Consider the following 22,145-nt stretch of genomic DNA (forward strand, 5'->3'; position numbering starts at 1 on the left):
ATTTGGTATTTGTTGTGAGTACACAGCTGAGGAGCATAGGAGTTGGTGGTGATACCTATTATGGGTGTCATTGCGGACCACATTGTGGATACGCTTTTGGGAGTTAGGAGCTCGCCCCGTTCTGAAACCGAGTGGGTCGCCGTGCTTCACGGGAATATGTTAAATGTGCATGCCACTCATCGAATTATGGGTCTACGTCCGGGTCGAGACTGGCAAGTGCGGTACCATACCTGCCGTAGGATAGAGTATCAATGTAGGAGGGAGTGGTGCTGACCTTTTGCCCCTTGATTTGCTTTTGCCCCCAATTGGCCCCGGTAGGAGTGCTTCACAGTTCCAGGGTGGTCCACTACGGGGGATCGCATCCGAGCCCGGATGCAGAATGGTATCATAACTCCCAGGTTCTTCGCTCGGTAGGGTGATGTTCAATCGGTTGATCCCCAGTTGTCTCACTCCGAGATGGATCCAGGTGTACACACTCTGCAAAGTTAAAACTATATGTATAGCCACATCCTTGGTCATGGACAACCCTGTGTCGTGACGACTCTCCATTATTTTAGGATATCTCTAACTTTCCCTTATAGCTACTTGTGTGTTGTCAGCCGCAACTGCAGTCGGGATGAGGGAAGTTGCTCCTTTTCCCTTTAGGATCCGGTTGTAGTTGTTGAGAGGCGAAGAGAGGGAGTCTTCGTCTCGACCCTAGTATGGAGATAGGATGATGGTGATAGGGATCCTATCGAGGTAGGTGGTACCCGATGTGTTGAGAGATTGGGATGATGGATATGGAGTTTTATTCTTTATGCTTGATGCTGCATAGGAAACTTGAGCCTATTCCTTGACTACATTTTTGACCACTAGCATTAGCCCACTTAAAGATTGCATACGGATGGTGACATGAAGCTGTCCCAATACTTGGGGACAGCTCGTGAGTTTGCATGTTACGAGTCTGACTGTGACACCCCTGGTGTTAATTGCAGTCACTAACAATAAAATTAAACAAATAAATGCATCTAATTATTTTGTTAGCATGCAAGCACATGTGGCTATGTTTTATCTTTTAAAATGTGCTTGTTACGGTGTTTATGTTATTGTTTATAGCTAAATATGAATTAAAAGTATAAATATGAGGAGTCTAAAATTTTGCTCAAATATAGTTAAAATCTCAAATACATCATTCTTGACTCACGAACATGTCAAAAATTCATACTACACTTTGTATCCCTATCGTCAGCCTACACTTGTGTCATGATCAGCACGCAGGTTTCAAAGAGCAAAGTATTTTTTTAAATAGGTCAAACTCGTGTAAATGCAATAGAGTGACACATCTATGAATTTCAGCCTTGCAGGAAATCCACTGCTCTTGGCTCAGCGATCTCCTAATCTATGCACTAAACCTCCTATGACCTTTTACAAATGTTGTAGCTCTATGTTTCAGCTAGCACTTTTAGTTTAGACGATTTGAACGATTCTATTTGAAACCGCAAGAAATTGTATCCAAACTCGTGACTCCCTTGGCTTCTTCATGAACTGAATGGTTCAGTTCGTGTACGCCGTGTCGCCACCGTCTGGTTGTCCTCGTCATTGGCGTCGGCCACAGTCCGCTAGCATCACATCAACGACCACCCCCTCCAAGCACCGTCTCCTCCACCTCGCCATGCCACTGTCCATCCCTCGTCGTACCGCACCCACGCTCCGCCCATGCCGTGACCGCGCGTGCCGGTCAAGGCGCTGCTAAACTCCGGTCGCGCGAGCGCATACCCGTCCCTCCTTGCCTGGTGCTCGCCACTGCTTGAGCTCATCCTTGACGTCCTTGCCCACTGCTTGGCATTGATGGACGCCCAGCCCCGGCCTTATCCTCCCTTGACCACCAGTCTCCTCCCTCATCTCCCTCCTTTTCTTCCTTTCTTTTTCCTCTAGACATAGCAAACTGAGCCGAGCAACCACTCCTGTCCGCCAACCAAATCTACCCACTCCCCTCTGCCATTTTCAAATCACCACCGCCCACAGCTACCTCACCCTCCCAGGTACCTCCTCCACCTCTCCTTGCCATGTGCCATGGCCTCTGGCATCGAGGATTGAAGTCCCCGTACCCGCCATTGCTGCCACCCGCTTAAGCTCCACCCCACCGCCGAGCTCCACCTTCCCGGCCTCCTCCAGCCGAACCAACCATACAAATAGAACTCCGGTGAGCTCCTGATCCTCAAGCCCTCGCCAGTTAGTCATCATCATCAAGTTTCCACGCGTGTTCCTGAGGGCGCCACCATGTGTGCGCCAGCCCTAGTCGCGGGCAAGAGTAGGATTAGGTTTTGAGGAGAAAAGAGGGGGGGAGAAGATGTGCTAGGGTTTGGGCAAGCCCTAGGGGTAGTTTTTGGTGAGGGAGACGGAGCCCCCACGTCGGCGCCGGCATGCCGTCGGCGCTCACCGTGCGCTCGGGCGTGAGCCAGAGGTGGAAGAAGGGGCGAAGGGTGTGGGTGAGAGAAGAATAGAAGATTAGGGGTTGTTCTGGAAATATGCTGGAGTTAAGTGTTAGGTGGAATTCATTTCAGGGGGTAAGGTTTAGAGTTAAGGGCCAATTCGTAAAAGGAAGGGTAGTTTTGTTCGAAGAGAAACTTTGTAGGGACCTCGGTGTAAGGCTGTTTTGGTTGTTTTCTCTTTTAAATCCGTGGTAACTTTAGAAAGGTGTATAAAATTGTATAAAAATCGTAAAAATGCAAACTAAATTTGGTCAATTTCCTGATTCTCAGTTCTACTTAGAAAAAATACTTGTTCATGGGAAGTCTATCTTTTTGTTGCTCAATAAAATGCATGTTGTTTAACCTCCTTAAATTAGAATAAATAGCTCTAGTGCTCTAAAACTCCTCATAAATTCTCAGTAATGTACTTTAGTATTTATAGCTATTCTGGGAAGTTTGTAGCACCAAATTACTTATAGAACTCTAGTTATAATTCATTCTTCAGATCTGCAGTTTTACAATATTTGATTTTTAATAAATTCCGTGGTAGTCCAATCATGCTGAAATTTTTTTTACACTTATGAGTTTATGTGATTAGTGAGCTCCTTTAAATGGTTCATGTTCGTATAACACAGAATGCTTCTTGAATAATTATTCTTGTTGTAAACTAGTTTAAATTATTGAAAAAATACTTGATATTGAAATTGGGAGCTAATAAATTATTTTTACGCTATTTATCAATAGCATGTTCATCCCTAAAAAAATTGCTAGCAGAATCTATATGGTTACTTGTATATGTCATTTATTTGACCTCTAGTATGTTATTGCTATAGTTTCACTCATAAGCATGTTTTACATAGATCTTGTTGCCATCATGACATGCCAAATCACTTATTTAGATCCTGGTATTCATGCCATGCTGCAACCAAAGTTACTGAAATGTTATTAGCTTAGTTTGATAATGGTATGTCTCACATGAAAACTCTAGTGTTTCCTTGTGTAGATAATGATATACTTGTATGCTCTTCTTTGGTCTTTAAATGTTGTATGATTGAGTTGCTGCAAATTTAACTTGATGTATAATTGAGTTGTTGCATAAAACTTGAAGTTGCATTGTTGTGTTTACAATTTATTCACTCACTTGCATTGCATCATGGCATACATGTAGATTCCGTAGCTGAGGATGTGGTGTACCAGATCGTGGGTGAACAAGGAGAAAGGATCAACAGCAGAAGTCCAAAGACCCGACCCAAGGTGGAAGGGCCCAAGGCTTAGTTGACTCTAACTCTACCACTTGGGAGGAAGCCCTGGAGCATGACCCCTAATTTCAAAACTATCCAATTACCTTAAATAAGTGTTTACTTTATGCATTAAGTTCCTAGGAGTTGAATGGAACCTTAGTTGCATGATCCCTAGGACTCCCAAGTTCAAATACTAGTATGTGTAGGTTGATAGAAGTGCCATGCTTAATTAAGAATAGTAAAAGTCGAGTGATTGCCCGTTGAGACATAGGACCTTTCGATATCTATGGCAAGTTACTTGAGAATGAATCACTGATGAAAAAAAGTTGGAGACCAGGCGGAGATAGAAATGAAGTTGAAGTTAGTGTTGTTGGTTGCGCTCCGTCTGTGTCGATTAAGGTCCGTTCATTGTGGCCCTACTGATCGAGTTTGAACTGTACTATACACATGCTGGAAGTAAGAGGTAGTTGAAACTGGTAAAACCTAGTACCTTATGGCGCGATTGTAGATTGAGTTGGTCTTGTTTCCTATTCGTGTGCTAGTTAGTAACTCACGGCTGACCTGGGGAGGTACCGGTGGGGATTAGCACTCAAGGGTCGCAGGAGTTCGCAACTACCATTACTCTTTAAGGGAACCATTTGCCCTATGCAGTTCGACAGGGCATGCATATGTCGTGTGTATAAGTCCACCTTGCAAGGTTAATAAATCGAATTGTTTCGCCACCGCTCTTAGTTAAGAGAACCTTGATCATCGTGTCACATGTAGTAAGAAGTAGAATGAAAGGAAATGCAAAATGATGTTGATGTTGTTATCTAATGAATTGTTTTTCCACACTGAAAAGTTTTGAAAATGTTGCTCATGAAGAATGGTTAGCTCAACTTTAAATTGGATGCTAAAACTTGAAAGTAATGATGCACTCTTAGTTACTTTTTGGCAAAACAAACCTCTCAGCCAAAAGCTTTTCATATTAGGAGTCTGCTAAGTATATACCATAATTAGGTAAGTCTTGTTGAGTATTAGTATACTCAATCTTGTTTTGTTGTTTACTTTCAGGTCTAAGTGAATAAATGATAGAGTTGGTTGCTGGTCAACCTTGGGATGGCCGTCCTTTACCTGAAGGGTGGTCAGTTGAGTGGTCTCCGACCTTGCCTTGAGGTGGTCTCGTATTGGATGACATGTTGGCAGGCTACTCATGTCATCATGTATCATTATTCGCGCTCTATCATTTAGACTTCCACTGTATTTTATTTAAGAACTCTGGCTTGTAATCTGTTATGAATTTTGAACTCGGTTTGTGAATTAAGATGGGAACTCTATATTTGTAAACTGAAATACCATGTTGTATCATCTGCGCTCATCTTCATGTGAGACTTGTTGCATGTTGTTTCGATCGAGGTATTCAGTGGTTGAATCGGGCTTGACCCGACAGACTGTCGGATTACACGATTTTAAGTGCGTGTGACCAGATTAACCATTAAGATGATGGTTAGCACACTTAAGCTAGTCTAATTTAGGCAATTCTGCCACACGAACTTCGACAACAACCACGATGGTTGGTATGACTGAGGGTTGAAGTGCTATGCTCAAGAATGCCTGTGGAGATGATTGTGAAGATGGAGATGCTTCCAGAAGCTAGCTACCGCTGCGTTGGTTTTATTCATGTGGTTTAGCCTAAGGGGCATGTACCAAATCGTACTCTCACATTCTGGGATCTAATAAATAAAATTGTACTATTATCGTGGTATGGATGTGATATTTATACTGAAATGAGTTATATATGTGATAGCTACTGATCTAGGGATTACCACGAAGATACAGGAAGTCGGATTTCTCCTTACGGAAATCCGATTCATTACAATTAGTATCAGAGCCATACTTGACCGTAGCATGTGGCCCTAGACATGGACGTTAGCTTAGGGCAGCCTAAACATCCTCGATTGAGTATATACTCCTTGATTACTGTACGAAAAGCCCGACACGGTTGAACCCAACCAAGCAAACTCCAAACCCATGAATAGTGAACCCTAACTTCCCAGGACCATCCCAAGGTCTTTCCCAGGAGATCCCCCCAAGGGGAGAGATCTACCCGTAGAAAATTGGAGCTTCCAGTTCCCAAACCGGAACATCCGGTTTTGATCTGTCCAGAGCATCCAAAGTTCTTCTCGGGAGACCTCCCTAAGTGAGCTAAAAATCGAAACATCCGGTTACCCCAAATCGCAACTTCCGATTTTCCAAAGTCGGAACTTTCGGTTTTTACCACAGACACCAGAAACACCCCACGACAGCTTAGCCACCGGCCTAAAAACCTTCCAAAGCTACCTGTGAACCTTAGTGGCAGTTTGCATCCAGATTGCAGTTGACCTACGGCCAGATAACAGCTAACTTCTTTGTTTCCTATTTTCGCCTATCATATCAAAATACCGAAAAATATTTTCAAATTCAAAAGGTCATAACTGAGTCATTCTAATTCCAAAAATTATGAAACTAGTTTTATAATTTCTCTAAAATCATGCAGCACGCGTTAGACTAGGTTTTGTTCTTGTTTGGTTCTTCTTAGGTCTATTTTGAATTTACTTTGCAACTAGATATCTGGTAATTATGGTAATTGCATAATTAGGAGCTGCCGGAGACTCGGAGTTGAATCCGAAGCCAGAGCCATTCGAGGACTAGTACGAGGAGGAAGACTACTTAGGTTCATGCCTATTCGATTTGAATATCCATTAGGCATTGCTGAATTAGTATGCTAGCGCTTTATTTCCTCGCATGATGATGATAAACCTTGCATAACCTTCTTTATACCTTATATCCTTGTTGGACCTACTACTATGCTACATATATACGTGATGTGCGATGCTTGCATGTGTATGGGATATTGTGATTAGGATTCTTGGTGTGTGTGGGGTTAAAACCGGCAGGAGAAGGTATTTTTAGATACTTGGCAGGGGTGAGCTTTACACAACCCAATCTTCGGATCGGGGGCTTAGGGTCCGTTCTTGGACGTTCCCTGTTTGGTACTTGTTGCGAGTACACAGCTAAGGAGCATAGGAGTTGGTGTTGATACCTATTATGGGTGCCGTTGCGGACCACGTTGTGGATACGCTTTTGGGAGTTAGGAGCTCGCCTCGGTCTAAAACCGAGTGGGTCGTCATGCTTCACGGTAATATGTTAAACGTGCATGCCACTCACCGAATTGTGGGTCTAGGCCCGATTCGAGACTGGCAAGTGCTGTACCATACCTATCGTATGATAGAGTATCAGTGTACGGGGGAGTGGTGCTGACCTTTTGCCCCCTTATTTGCTTTTGCCCGCGATTGGCCCCGGTGAGAGTGCATTACAGTTCCGAGGTGGTCCACTGCGGGGGATCGCATCCGAGCCCGGATGCAGGATGGTATCGTAACTCCTAGGTTCTTCGCTCAAAGTGATGTTCAATCGGCTAATCCCCGGTTGTCTCACTCCGAGATGGGTACAGGTGTACACACGCTATAAAGTTAAAACTATACGTATAGCCGCATCCTCGGTCATGGACAACCCTATGTCGCGACGACTCTCCATTGTTTTGGGATATCTCTACCTTCCCCTTATAGCTACTTTTGTGTTGTGAGCCGCAACTGCAGTCAGGAAGAGGGGAAGTTGCTCCATTTCCCTTTAGGATCTGGTTGTAGTTGTTGTGAGGCGAAGCGAGAGAGTCTTCGCCTCGACCCTAGTACGAAGATAGGTTGATGGTGATAGGGACCTTATCGAGGCAGGTGGTACCCGATGTGTCGAGAGATTGGGATGATGGATATGGATTTTTATTATTTATGCTTGCTGCTGCATAGGAAACCCGAGCCTATTCCTTGACTACATTTTTGACCAGTAGTATTAAGCTACTTAAAGCTTGCATATGGATGATGACGTGAACATGTCCCAATCCTTGGGGACAGCTCGTTGCAGGTTACGAGTCCGATTTCGACAACAACCACGACGGTTGGTACGACTGAGGGTTGAAGTGCTATGCTCAAGATTGCCTATGGAGATGATCATGAAGATGAGATGCTTCCAGAAGCTAGCTACCGTTACGTTGGTTTTATTCATGTGGTTTAACCCAAGGGGCATGTACCAAATTGTACTCTCACATTCTGAGATCTAATAAATAAAATTGTACTGTTATCGTAGTATGAATGTGAACTGTATAATAGCTACTGATCTAGAAACTATTATGAGGATACATGAAGTTGGATTTCTCACACGGAAATCTGGTTGGTTTCATTACTCATCTTCAATCATTTCTGTCAATCGACGTTCGTGAGTGGTGATGAGTGAGATCGAGTTATGTGTAAACTATCCAATCGGGTCCGCTTCCGCGAGTTTGTGTACCGTTGGTGGCGGTACAGCTCCCTAGTAGGACAGAGCAGCTTCTGACGAGGGCAATGTCAAGAACTCTAGCGAGCGAGCACGACTTACTATAGGGTGGCGGTATAAATTTTTTAATTTACAGCAAGCTCAAGAGCTTCCAACATATTACTTCCTACGCTCCTTTATTAATGTAAGAAAAAAGTTCATGTAACACCCCGTCCTCCAAAGCCGCACCGCCCAACCCTTCCGAGGGGCGGGCACGCGTACACATAGCACCTTGCTTACACTTTCGTCCTCGCTTCGTGTAAAAGGGTTAACCCGAAGGTGCTATGGCTGGTTGACGAAGGCTTATAAATTGCCTCCACCCTTGCTAAATTAGCAATGTGGTACTAAACATGCGCACCTGCGCTAATGGGCCACACTGGGCCATCCAAATTGGGCCGGGTGTCACATTCACCCCCCTCAAAGAACCCGACGTCCTCGTCGGTCCAACTCACCCACGCATGGGAAAATGTTCAGGAACGTTCCCTTTAAGCGCACGACCGTACGTCCAGTGCCGGCGCAATATGCCATGCCGTGTGTCCCATCTCAGGCCCACACGCGCCATGCGCCATATGCCCGCACACTGACCCGTACGCGCAACCGCGAGGGTCAGCTCTGATACCATTTGTAACACCCCGTCCTCCAAAGCCGCACCGCCCAACCCTTCCGAGGGGCGGGCACGCGTACACATAGCACCCTGCTTACACTTTCGTCCTCGCTTCGTGTAAAAGGGTTAACCCGAAGGTGCTATGGCTGGTTGACGAAGGCTTATAAGTTGCCTCCACCCTTGCTAAATTAGCAATGTGGTACTAAACATGCGCACCTGCGCTAATGGGCCACACTGGGCCATCCAAATTGGGCCGGGTGTCACAGTTCAAATTACTCCTTCAAGTACAGTGAAAGTCTAGGTAACCCCTAAACTATATTTTGGTTCAATTTACCCCTAAACTATGTTATTAACTTACCCCTCCTTTTTGTTTCTCCATACACAAGTTGAATTTTAATTTGAGAATTTGCATGGTGGTGGTGGACATCATAATCTATATTAAAAATTACTTTATGAATTTTTATCATTATTTTTATATATTTTTTATCTCAAGAATAAATTTTATTATTAAATATCATACTTATCAAAATAATGATAAAAGATTCATGATATATTTTTCTAATATATCTTATTATGTCTGCTATCATCTTGCAAATTTTGAATTTAAGACTTCACTTGTGCATGGAGAGACACAAAAAGATAAATTATGTTAAGAGTAAATTGAATCTAATGGCATAGTTTGTGGGGTAAACTGAACCAATAAATACTTTAGGAGGTTATCCAAACTTCGAAGTTTATATTTGAAGGGAGTTAATGTAATAAAATGTAAAAAAGTAAGCCTTGTATTGCTAGATGTGGATCATTTCGATGGATCGAGGATTCAAGGTCGTCGCTGTATACCATTTAAAGATTCGTTTTTGCCACGGGGGCCATGTGAGGTTCACACTATTCTTGGGACTTGACGAATTATGTCCTTTAAATGCTAGTAGATTGGACTATATCTCATGAAATAAAGTAACGTGTTCTCAATTTTCGATGACATGTGCAGCTGTGCTTCAAGGAAAACATTTTCTTGGAGTAACTATCAAGATTTGTGTACTTACAATGGTGCAGAAATACGTAATTAAGCTACTGGGATGTTTGCTTAATCTTTTTGTCCTGCACTAACACTATAACACGCTTACAATAACACTCTGGAACAAACTCGTGCTGCAGAAACCTAGAGCCCTTTGGTAGTGCTCCGATTTCTCCAGAAAAGCCGAAAACAACAACACACATAGAGCACTAGAGGAGTCGAGCCCTTTTTCTACTGAGAAGCTGGAGAAGAAAAAAATTGACTCCTCCAACGACTTCACGTTTAGGAGGAGCCGGAGCAACGCTAAAGGCGGCCTTACTCAGGATCCCTCGTCAGGACCGTGCGGCACAGTATAATTCAAAGAGCACAGTTACGCGAACTATATACAAATACGGTGGACGTAAAAACACACAAAATACATGAACCATACAGAAACACGGAAACACTCACAGTACAAACTGGTGTCGCACGAGGCACAACATAAAAATCGGAAAAGGGCATTGCTATCGTCCATTGCGTGTAGGAGGAATTGAGAAACCCTGGTGGGCACTGGGTAGGGGCAGCCAGGTTTGTCCAACCTAGAAGACCTGCAACATGATATGCATATGCTGGGAGCCTGGGCCAGGCAAAAGAAGCTAAGCTATCCCCATTACTTTTCTTGAACGTAAAGTCTCAAGGATCAAGCTCCAGTTACCAATTCGACATAACAAACTACAACCCCAGAGCCGACCTTATACATGATGAATTCATGAGCATGGCTTTACATTTGAATTGGCTACAATTACAAGGCCGTTATTTATATACATAATTACTGTTGTCAGGAACCCTACATGCTGGCCACTCTAGAGGGGGCTTCTGCATCGATCTCAGATTCCCCATTCGATTTCTCCAGCTGTTGATGCTGCAAAAATAACAAGCAGCATAAGAATAGCAAACCAATCAAGCAACAATTGGTCGTGGAGTGCTAAAACCTGAGTAGTTTTGATCAACACAAACAAATTCATGTTAATCATCCTTCACCCAATGCCTGGTCACTTCACTAATTGTCATGCACAGTAACCACTTTGTTCTTTGCATGTATCAATGCACATTCCTACCCCTATGCATAAAGGTATTTCATGACCAATGAAACACAGATATGGGCATTCCTTAATATTTGAAGTGATTATGGAGATGCTCTGCCTCCAAAATGTCCAACATGCCTCTAGACTATCATTGAAAATAGTAAGACATGAACTTATGTCAAAATCTCTGAAGTCAGCTGTAAAACACCAAATGCCTAACAACCAATTGGTAAGATGGCCAGGCTTTTCAGTTTCTTTCAACCATACGATGCAGTCAATTGCTGTGAAATTAACGAAAACAACAAATACCATTGATTCTTTATTATCATGCTTGGCCAGATAGAGCTCCAATGCTCCTTCACCACAAAGAATCTTTGCTCCGATTCCATGTTGATTTGCAGATCCAACAGACTCTTCAACAACCACAGCATCTATTTTGTCTTGTCCAGTTCGTGTCTCTGGGATCTGTTAGAAAATTATTTTTTTAGAGCAGTGGAAAACAGGACTCATGGTACAACGGAACAACATATTCTCAGCTAATTGAACATCACGATGTTACAATCCAACCACCAAGAATATAATTCAATGCAAGGATACACCAATTTCCTATATACAGTGAATATGTGGTGTCTAATTTGATAGTTTACCACTAAGCCCTGTACCTAATTGGATAGCGGCAATTTAGCATCAAGAAAAATGACAAGAACTGATTTTACGCCATAGTAATATGTATGGTTACGCATGTCGGTCCTTAGGTTTGTTTTCTCGAAAAGAGCCTTAGGTTCATTGTTGGTAATAGCTCTGTATGACCCACCAGCATTGTTAGAGGCTCTTAGTTTTTCACCGTTTTTATGGTGCAGTCCTCAAGAGACAGTTCCACAAAAGCTAGAACAAAATTACAAAGTCATATGTACTCAAAGCATTGCCTGTCTGGAAAGGTGCTGCGTCAAATATTCTAAAAAGGTTGTACCAACCCAATTAATGGACGTCAGTATTGCTGTGGTGGGAAGCGAAAGAGTATATACCTCATACATTGCTTCGGTCAATATACTTTCTAATATGGACCTTAAACCTCGAGCACCAGTATTCTTCACTATTGCTCTTTTGGCAATAAGACGCAAAGCCTTCTCCGTAAAATGCAATTTGACCTAAAGTAACAACACAAGATAAATACACAGGCATTAAGGGGTAATATTACAGAAGTTAGGCAGCAGGGTCTCAAACAAATCCTCACATCATTCATTTCAAACAACTTTGTATACTGCCTGCCAAGGGCATTCTTTGGCTCTGTGAGAACCTACAGAGAGAAGCACAGCTGTATTAGCTATGAAATTAAATATAAGCCTTCTACAGTTCTACCTGGAACAAAGGGTGTTTAGCAAATATGTGAAGATAACATTTGCATTTGCAAAACTTCATGATATGCAGAAGCATGCCTTTAAGACGATAGTGTGTAATGGATAATGGTCGTACAAAATGGTTATTTTTTAAAAAAGGAAATCCATATGCTTCCTGGTCAGTGGTCACAAGACAACCAGGCTCTAACTAACAAAGTAACAAGTAACAGTCAATGTATAATAGCTAAAACTAGCCTGTAATCACAGAAGGCCTCTGCATAGTACCCGGAAAATAAAAGTGGCATGCATGCCAATTCTGATTTATGTTCCAGATTATGACACATCTGGCACAAATCTAAGAATAAATTCAGCCATGCAACTGATCAACTCTGCATAAATTACTTCATTAAAAATGCTCAGTGATAAAGGCAAAACAGAACGCAGATGCATTGAAATCGGGGCAACAAACAAAACATAGGGGCTTGTCTAAAGAACCATACTAAAATGAAGATGGGCCTGTTACATGCAAGTGAGAAAGGAATGACAAAATTACCTCAACAAGTTGATCTTCGCTGAGGGAGGATAGACTAACAAGAATTGGAAATCTACCAACAAACTCTGGAATTAATCCATATGCAATGAGATCACCACTTTCAACCTGCAGAAATGCCATCCGAATAGTTTAAAAGACTACAGAGTCTAGAGTGAAAGCAGAACAGAAAATTATATTTGTACTACTTGGAAAGGGGCCAACGGCCAGTAGAGCATACTAAATGGAACTAGTTCCTTAATTTTACTCACTGATTCGAGTAGAGAAGATGTGATTTCAGCATTTATGACACCACCAGTTCGCATATTTGAACGAACCTGTGCCCGGAAACCAATTGAAGAATCGTGTCTCCTAGAAAAAATTATAGGGGAAACATGAAAATTCAAACCTTGTGATATCACAACTGTAAAACATAAAAGACCATGTCTACAACCTTTCCGAAATAGTTTTCTCCAAGCCCACAAAAGCACCACCACAAATGAAGAGAATGTTTTTTGTATCAATCTGCAGTGCAAGACAAATGAACAGCAGTCTGAATGTTTTACTTTTGCTGGTTTAGCTATTGAATGAACACTGATGAAAACAAGTAATAAATATGCCTTTTGGCTCACAGATCACAGGTACATTAGGATTAAAAAAATGGTTGTGTTTAATATGTTAATAAAAGTAGAAGGGGCATGGAAAAAATTCAGTCTTTAAGTCTTCTAATCTTTTTTAAAGTTGACCAGAGATCATAAGTAATGTTGTAGATGAAAAGGACATGAAAAATACTAAACAAAACCTCGAACGGATATGCTATTATCAATATCAGAAGACATAACAGCAATATTATTAAATGTCAAATTCTAATGCTCTATTGTTCTCATATGTTCCATCATCTTCACTGTCATAATTTTTTTTATAAAAATACTAAATACCTATTTTAGCTTTCAGGGGGAAAGGTAATCCTAAAAATCAGGCATGCCCTGCTTTGGATCCCAGGTTACACATGTGATAAGAACAACAATATAAGACCATCCAAATGTTTTTGCACCACAGAAATGATCACTATTATTCTGAGCCAGAGAATATTCATCCTCATAGCAGATGCAGGGAACCATAAAGAAGTATACTAGTATTACCCTGACTTCTGATAAATACCAACAACAACGAAATCATATAAAAGGATACCTGGATATTGTCACCCCTTGGATGCCTTCTGGCGCCTTTCTCAGGAACACTAACAACCTATCTTGACAGCACAAACATAAATTGTAAGAAGGCAAGTAAGAAATTATTTTGCCATATATATATATATATATATATATATATATATATATATATATATATATATATATATATCATTCTGAAAATAAAAGACGCTATCACAAATTGGACCTGGAAAATCTTACAAACCTAACAACTTTGGAAAAAGAATAAAAAGGAATTTGAAGTTTTGAACAGCTAATTTCAGCAGTGAAACATGGAACTTAACAAATCTGTCGTCTGCTAAAAAGGATGCCCTCTCAAATTCCTTAAATGCACTACTGTTAATTATTCTTTAATCAGTTAATATTAATAATGATCCAACATTTGCAGTTCGTTTTGCACTGCTCATAAACAAATGATTTACTTGCTGGAAACACGGTGTTTTGTAAAAGTCACAAATGCATATACCGGAACCCTTACATACATGCTGGAAATGGGAAGTTAATGAGTTCTAGATGGTATAAATACTATATAGCTTGATGCTCAATATAGGATTAAAAGCAGACAAATGTTTTTGCAATGGACCAGATATCACAATTTATGCACAGAACAATGTTAATGTGGCTGGCAATCCATTGGATGTTGACTCTATATTGAGAAACTGCGAAAAAATATCTCTCCGAAAAGAGAAGCGCAAAATAATAAATAATTAAAGAACTTATATCAAAGGTTGACAAATGTACCGTTCCCTCAAGCATTTTTAACAGTGCTTGTTGCACACCTTCACCGGAAACATCTCTGCTAAGATTGATGCTTTCAGCCTGCGAAGCATTACAATCCGAAATGTAAAAAAGATAAAAAAAAAGGTAAGATATATGACGAATGCATAAATGAACTTATAATTCAAAGAGCAAACCTTCTTTGTTATTTTATCAACTTCGTCAATATATACAATCCCTTGCTGAGCAGCAGCTACGTCAAAATCAGCAGCCTAAGGTGCAAAAGAGAAAGGTAAAAAGTCTAGCAGCAGCACTGGAAAACAAAATATGAACTTTTGTCCTATTTTCCTAACATAATTAGTAAACTATTCAGGTCATGCCCAAGAAAGAATGATAAGTCAAAATACTTCTTATAACTTCATTCAGCTACTATTGATAACGTTAATTAAGCTATTAGAGGATAGTTAGGCAAGCTTAGGTCGACAAAAATAAGTCAGACTTCACTTCTATTTTTGTTTGTATCCTAAAGTCTTCCTAGCTTGGAAACAAATGTAAAGTTCATATATTTTAGGATCCTCACATATTGCATACAAGAGGATGGCCATGTGGCATTGGCTGCTAGTACTAGGGCTGAAAGACTAGATCACAGCTGAGAGGGACGAACATTGAAGGAATAACTAGATCATTGGTTCATGCTTGCCTTTGACTGATACATAGAAAGGTTTACTTGACTCCTAAGGTATCTAATCTACTCCCAACAAACCATAACTAGAAGAGAACAATCTCTAACTTCGTCTAATCATATCTTCACATGAGGGAGGGAATTGACCATCTTAATCCCCATGGAGGGCTGGTCCAACACCCATAACAGCATATGAGCTCAGCTTTGCAATGACTTATGCTGGCTATAAGCTACCTAAAATAAATGCCTTCGCTAATTTCCCCTTGAGAACACATCTTCTAGTTCTGATAGGTACTTAAATCTTCTAGAACTCAATTATTATTAGCATACAAAAAAGCTTTCAAGACCAAAACAGGAAGAACAGATTGTTTTCCATGTTAACAACCACAATGCAGATAAAATAAAATGAAAGGACCATATAAACAGAGAGTTGAGTTGTACCGCTAGGAGCTTATACAAAATAGATTCAACATCCTCACCAACATATCCAGCCTACAAAAATGAAAAAAAAAATACAGTCAAACTAAGCTGAACTTCAGAGCAGCAACCCAAGCAGTTGTATCAAGCTGGGGCAAGACCAACATTCTCAAAGTAAAGCATTACACTTATTAGTCATTACAGACTGCACTCAAGAATTTTAAGCAAGAAAAGGGAGTTAAAAAAATCTATGTTGTGCCATAATATCTACTCCATGAAAATATCAGCAGTTGAAGGGAAAAAAACAGCAATAATAGGTTTTTTTAAAGATAGCAATAATAGTATCAACAGTAGAACAAACAATTTACTCCAACACTGCAGTGGGAAAAGGAACTAGACTAGACCACAAATCATAAAAATATGAACTGAACAGAAAAACCTTCACAAGAGCATACACAATGGTTTGGAATATCAGGATATTAGTCGCTTCAGCCAAAACAGGATAACAAGCTGAAACTTAAGAATAGTAAAATTCTAATAATGTGCTATTTAAATTGTAGCAGGATCAAAATACTTGTACTAGAGTAATTGCAAGATCAAAGTGAATGAACTGATAAACATAATTCAGCATACCTGAGTGAGAGTTGTTGCATCAGCTATAACAAAGGGCACGTTCACAAATCTTGCTAGTGTTTTTGCCAGCAATGTTTTCCCTGACTTTGGGAAAGATTTTAGAATAATAAGTAAAACATTCGTAACATAAGGACCACAAGATTATGATTGCATACAGTACTTAACATGAAACATAGAGATAAGCTCAAGCTCAATAGGGATACTCTGAATATTTGTTTCAGCCAAACAGAATGTACCAGTTGCAAGAAAGAAGAGATTAAGAAGATGAAATCTCAGTTTCACATTCAAATAAATGAGACATCATGTTCAGAAAATATCAAATGTATTACTTGATATGCTTGGGAATTCTACCACACATAGCATATCACTTTACATTACATACATGATTGCATGGCTAATAGGCAGTGTTATAATAACCACCCAATAGTTGCTTGTTTTAGACATGGATGTTTGTACAAATCTACAACTGACTATCCAGTAAACAGTGTTAGCATGGCTGCATGAACACTTGAACAGTATAGTTAAATTTTAACTTTTAAGTAGAGACCAATTTCAATGCAGTCTCCATTTATGAACAGTACAAGACGATGGCAAAATACAACATTAAGATACTCAAGGGTCAGAGCATGTACCCGAGCCCGTCGGACCCATGACAAGGATGTTGCTTTTCTCAAGCTCTACCATGTCAGTGTCGCTCATGCAAGAATCGCTTTCGCTACAATTCCCAGCAGATCTGCAGCCCACATGTTCTGTCCAATTAACCACCTCATGCTACACACCAACTCTTGGAAACCTGACGCTTGTACAATACCTACCTGCTGGAGAGTGACTCGCAATATATCCTTTTATAGTGATTATAAACTGCTACAGACAACACCTGCGTTTAGAGAGAGGAAAACGAACTCATAAAACAGTCTGAAAATTACCCGAGTTTCACTATCACTAAATGTCATAAGAACAAACAGTTTATTAACAACTCACTGCCTATTTGCCTATTTGGTGATCCATATTGCATAATACTCCCTCTGTTCTCAAACAGATACATGCAAGTCAAACTTTAGAAACTTTGACCATTAATACACACAGAAGTATTTACCATTTTTTACATGGAAATGTTTTTGGTCGATTAGTCATGCCAAATACTTTCAAATGACTATGTTTGTAGCAAATTATACAAAACGAATTTCCGAGAGATTAATGGTCAAGCACATGCATCGGACGTACTAGGTAGTAGATGGCTCAAATTGGATAAAAAACAGGCGCGAAATTTCCTAATAGTTTGTATGAGAAAGCTTCACCTTCTTGGCCCGCTGCTGGCCGATGACAAACTTATCGAGGCCACGGCAAATCTCCTTGGGCGTGGGGAACCGTCGGCCCAGGTTGGAGCCGCCCCAGCCCCCGGTTTCCCCGGCCCCGTCCTTGCCATCAAACCCTTCCCCACCGGGGCCCGCAACCCTAACCAAATCGATCCTCCCCACGGCTGCCGCAGCGCCCGCGCGCTCGCCGGGGGCCTCCCCGGGCTGGCGCCAGATCTCCGGCGGCTCCCCGCCGTCCGAGCCACCGGCCCCGCGGTCGGCGACGGCGTCCAGGGCGGGAGGAGCGGCGGCGGCGGCGCGGGGGAGATGGCTCTGCTGCTGCTGGCGCCGGAAGAGGGTCCACGGCCGGCGGAGCGCGCCCGGGACGCCGCTGCCCTGCTGCTTCTGCTCCGCAGCGCGGCCCGCGTGGATGCGGCGCGCGGCGGAGAGTGCGGCCGCCGCGGCGCGGGAGCGGACGGCGGCTGACATGGAGTGGGGGTTTCGTGCGGGGGAGGGAGGTAAGGGTCTCCGGAATGGAATGGGATGGGATGAATCGCGAATGGAAGCACCCCACCGGAGGGGAAATATCTGTGGATTTTTGGGACGCAAAGCCAGGGAGGGTCTCGCCCACCTTCGACGAGTGGGGCGCCGGTGTTTCTTGCTTGTGGGGCTGGTAGTTCCTATCCCTTTCCGTGGGGGCGGCTTCGGGGCTAGCATGAGTGCCTGACGATTGACGGGTAGGAGTGGTGCTAGTATTTTAAGCTCGGGTCCGTCTCAAAAAAATATTAAACTGGGGTCATCAGATTATTAGCGCGAGAAGATAAAGATAGGAACTGATGATGGGTTAGTTGTCTGTCAGAGGCTCAGAGCCATGGATGAATGGTAGGTACGCTTAATTAATTAAGGGACACGTACTTGTATTTCTTAAAAAACAAGGTTGGAAGAGCAGTTTGTGTTGTTGTCTTTGTGGTAATCAGGAGAACGTGGATCACATTTTCTTTAAATGTCCCTTGGCGAGGTTTGCATGGTGATATGTTCAGTTGGGATGAGTTTCCGATTTCTTGAGCTGGTGAGGGAACCGTCATTTATTGCGCCTCTTCCTCCTCTCCGACAAGCTTTCCAAGTGAAAATTTTGACCATGTTGGTTGGACGATCGTGGCCTTAGTGATGCCGGTACCTCCCTATGGAGGCGTCATCTTGAAAACTCTGTTGGTTGCTGCTACAGGCATTTTGGGGATCATGGTTTACCATGTACATCAAAAGTTTCTAAGAAAACATCGGATGTAAGGTGTTTGTTGCTGCACAATGACCAAAGCAAGGTTGAAGTAAGGGCATAGAAGAAGTTTGAACCTTAGTCTTTCTAGCTTTTCTTTCTTTCTGGTTTTATGTCCTTCTCAGTTTGAGACTTCGAGTCTAAGTACCGTGTATCTTCGGCTATGTGGCCAGATTTGTTTCTTTATGATTGTAGACATTCACATATGAATGTTTAAAATCGGATATTTTCCTTAATTAAAAAATGGGAAGTTATGGTGTCCCTAAGCGCCTTAGGGGGTGTTTGGATACCTAGTGCTAAACTTTAGCAATGTCACATTGGATGTTCGAATGCTAATTAGGAGGACTAAACATGAGCTAATTATAAAACTAATTGTAGAACCCCTGTGCTAATTCGCGAGACGAATCTATTAAGCCTAATTAATCCATCATTAGCAAATGGTTACTGCAGCACCACATTGTCAAATCATGTGCTAATTAGGCTTAATAGATTCATCTCGCGAATTAGACTCCATCTGTGCAATTAGTTTTATAACTAGTCTATATTTAATACTCCTAATTAGCATCCAAACATCCAATGTGACAGGTGCTAAAGTTTAGCATGTGTTCCCAAACACCCCTTTAGTTTATTCTCGTATGCAGGTCTTGCGTGGCCAAGATGGCCACAGAGGAGTTTTCCTACTAATTTCCTACTAATCCCCTGGATATCATATACTCTTGCATCTCTTTTGTGTAGACATAGCGAGTGCTGTTGAAATCTGATGACCAAGCAAGAATTTCGAGCTAGTGGAGAAGATGAAAAATTGGCTGAAATCCTACGCTCCAAGCCCCGTTCTGTAGGCATATATATTTATTTGAACTGCAACTGTCTAGCGCTTCGGTTTCTTTTTGTTAAGTTTTTTTCTAAAACTGGTGTCCCCAGTTACATTTGTACTCGAAACTTTATTGCTTTCAATATAAGCAGAGTGATCTCTTTCAAAAGAAAAAAAGCAAAGTGGACGTTACAGCACGAATCTCCGCAATTACTTATTCGGATTCTACATATTAACCATTTTGCATTAGAATCAAACTTTTTAACAGAATATTTACATTGTGTACAATATCCTAACTTTGCGAAGGAACATGCCCTTTTGTTATTATAGGAAAACAAATATTTATACATTCTTGATAGTTCCACATGCTTGAAAAAACCACACGAAAATTTTCAATACTTTTTTTTTGTTATTAGTAAACTCGCATCATTTTGTGTTGTTGCAGTCCTATTTGGTAGTTTCAGATTTTTCTAGACGTGAAAATATTTTTTTATGAATGAAGCAGAATCACCTTTTGTGATAAAGTTACTTGGCTAGTTTCTTATTCTGAAGAGAGGATGATGATCGAAATGTGAAGGATGCCCATCATAATCAGTTAGACCACATTTTGCCTCCCTCGTAGTGTGAAAAATATAAACGTTTATTTGGTTTCTAATTTGAATCACTTGCCAAAACATCGTTTTAGTAGGAATTCACTTGTTCATAATGAGATACACAATCTAAAATCCCTACAGAATGGGACCTTACTTAGGGAAAGTGGTCCTCTACAGGACTGCAGAGAAGGCTCATCCTTAGCAAAATCGTTTTTCACTCAAACCATCGCAAAATCAGTTGGCTAGAAACCTCTCATGATCTTTAAACTATGAGCCCCTTTGGCATAGCTCTCAACAGCTCCCGCTCCCTCCTATCACCGTATCATGTCGGAGGAGAACTGTAGCAAACGGCTCCCAGGAGCCGGTGGGAACCAAAATAGTGGATTCACCGGATCCCGGTTCACAGTGATCGCTACAGTGGCAGTACTTGCTGGGAGAAGCCGAAGCTGCTAAAAACTCAGCCAAGGGGGCCTATACCAAATTATCTAAACTTTACACAGAAGGCAACTAGTATGATATGTGGTGTCTAGCTATCGCATTTTCTTTATTTCCTCTCTCATTACCATCTTTTTTGAGGTGAAAAGCAGGAGATGCCCTTACTATTTTTTTCATTTATAAATAAAAAGGATAGTTACATTACACAAGGTCAGAGGCCCACATGTTACTACTTCCTCTGTTCAGAAATGATAGTCATATTTTGATAAGGAAAAAGTAAACATTACAAAGTTTCATCAATAATTAGTTAAATTATAAGCACATTCAGTGCGTACAATTTGCATCAATATATTTATACTCAAAGTCATTTTCAGATGATATTGAGTATTTAGCAATTGATATTATATTTCAAGAGAAATTGAGAATAAAAATCTACTCTGAAAGACATTTCCCCCTTTCAAATACGGTCTGTCATTTCTGAACATCGGCAGATTTGCTAATAAGGTAGGTTTAAATCCATGTTGCATAAAATCTAAGAGACCATTTCTCAATAGCTCGCCCTTGGACCAAAGATTAAACGGCAACCGGACGTCCGATGGAAAATTTCCCATCGAACGCTCCGATGAAATATTAAAAATTACCTAGTGCAATATCAGTTGTCACTGTTTGCAATATGAAAAATAATATGTAAAAATGACTACGTCGTTCAACTCTGGGATAGAAAATTCCCGTCGCAACATAAACACTATGTTTCGTGCAACATTCACTGTGAAACATGCAGAAATAATAATTGCAACAACGATACTTAACTATTCCAACATATGTCGGAGCGTCCGATTTTTTTTTAAGATTTCGGATGTCTGTTCTATACCATTAGAACATTAACAAAAGCTCTGAGCCCTCAACGTTCATACACTTCCGTGATAGTAAAGTACATTACATAGCCTCGACGTTGCAATTACGTTACCAATTTTAACATTGGGGCATGTTATACATCGTGTCGGAATAAGATCCCACACATATAACCATATTGAATGATAAACTTGGCATCTTATAGCTCATTTGATACAACTATTTCCCTTCATAAAAGATATTAACTAAGGAAAAATGCATATACTATATGTTTTTGACAAAAGGACCCAAAACAAAAATAGATAAAGAACAAATACATGATTGAGTTGGAGCGCGGGCAAGTAAACTCAGACTCCCTTCCCTTTTGTTCTCTACTCAGTAGGTTTCTTAGAAGTAGACCTAAGTATTTTGTGGGTTAGGTTGGGTCGAAGGAAAAGCTCAATTCATTTTAGCTAAATGTTATGTCTAGTTGCCTACGATTATTCCATGGACGTTGTTGAATTGGCTCGAGCTTTACATTTTTAAAAAGTAAATAAAATAAATTATCTGGATTTGAATCGGCCTGATATTTCAGACATTGTTTTCACATAGATGCATGGGTAGACT

The 22,145-nt window shown here is 41.1% G+C and overlaps 1 protein-coding gene across 1 annotated transcript; it reads right to left on the reverse strand.

Moving 5' to 3' along the window:
• Positions 1-10,299: 10,299 nt before the first annotated feature.
• Positions 10,300-18,232, reverse strand: LOC101754110 (CLP protease regulatory subunit CLPX1, mitochondrial). The gene is made up of 15 exons (XM_004952222.2): positions 17,579-18,232; positions 17,096-17,157; positions 16,913-17,013; positions 16,281-16,360; positions 15,672-15,722; positions 14,746-14,820; positions 14,573-14,650; positions 13,812-13,868; positions 13,075-13,145; positions 12,893-12,992; positions 12,645-12,749; positions 11,989-12,051; positions 11,780-11,902; positions 11,064-11,219; positions 10,300-10,591 (listed from the first exon to the last, which is right to left on the reverse strand). The coding sequence occupies exons 1-15, from the start codon at positions 18,062-18,064 to the stop codon at positions 10,517-10,519; spliced, it is 1,683 nt and encodes a 560-aa protein (XP_004952279.1). The 5' UTR covers positions 18,065-18,232; the 3' UTR covers positions 10,300-10,516.
• Positions 18,233-22,145: the final 3,913 nt, after the last annotated feature.

Source organism: Setaria italica, chromosome I, assembly GCF_000263155.2.
Source record: "Setaria italica strain Yugu1 chromosome I, Setaria_italica_v2.0, whole genome shotgun sequence".
Lineage (NCBI taxonomy): Eukaryota > Viridiplantae > Streptophyta > Magnoliopsida > Poales > Poaceae > Setaria > Setaria italica.

What these genes read in the sequence shown, in the direction of transcription:
- LOC101754110 (XM_004952222.2), bottom strand. Translation starts at nt 18,064, where the DNA reads ATGTCAGCCGCCGTCCGCTCCCGCGCCGCGGCGGCCGCACTCTCCGCC. An exon ending in GCCAGCAGCGGGCCAAGAAG is followed by an intron (nt 17,158 to 17,578) that starts GTGAAGCTTTCT and finishes CTCTAAACGCAG; the next exon opens with GTGTTGTCTGTAGCAGTTTA. An exon ending in CATGGGTCCGACGGGCTCGG is followed by an intron (nt 16,361 to 16,912) that starts GTACATGCTCTG and finishes TCCCAAAGTCAG; the next exon opens with GGAAAACATTGCTGGCAAAA.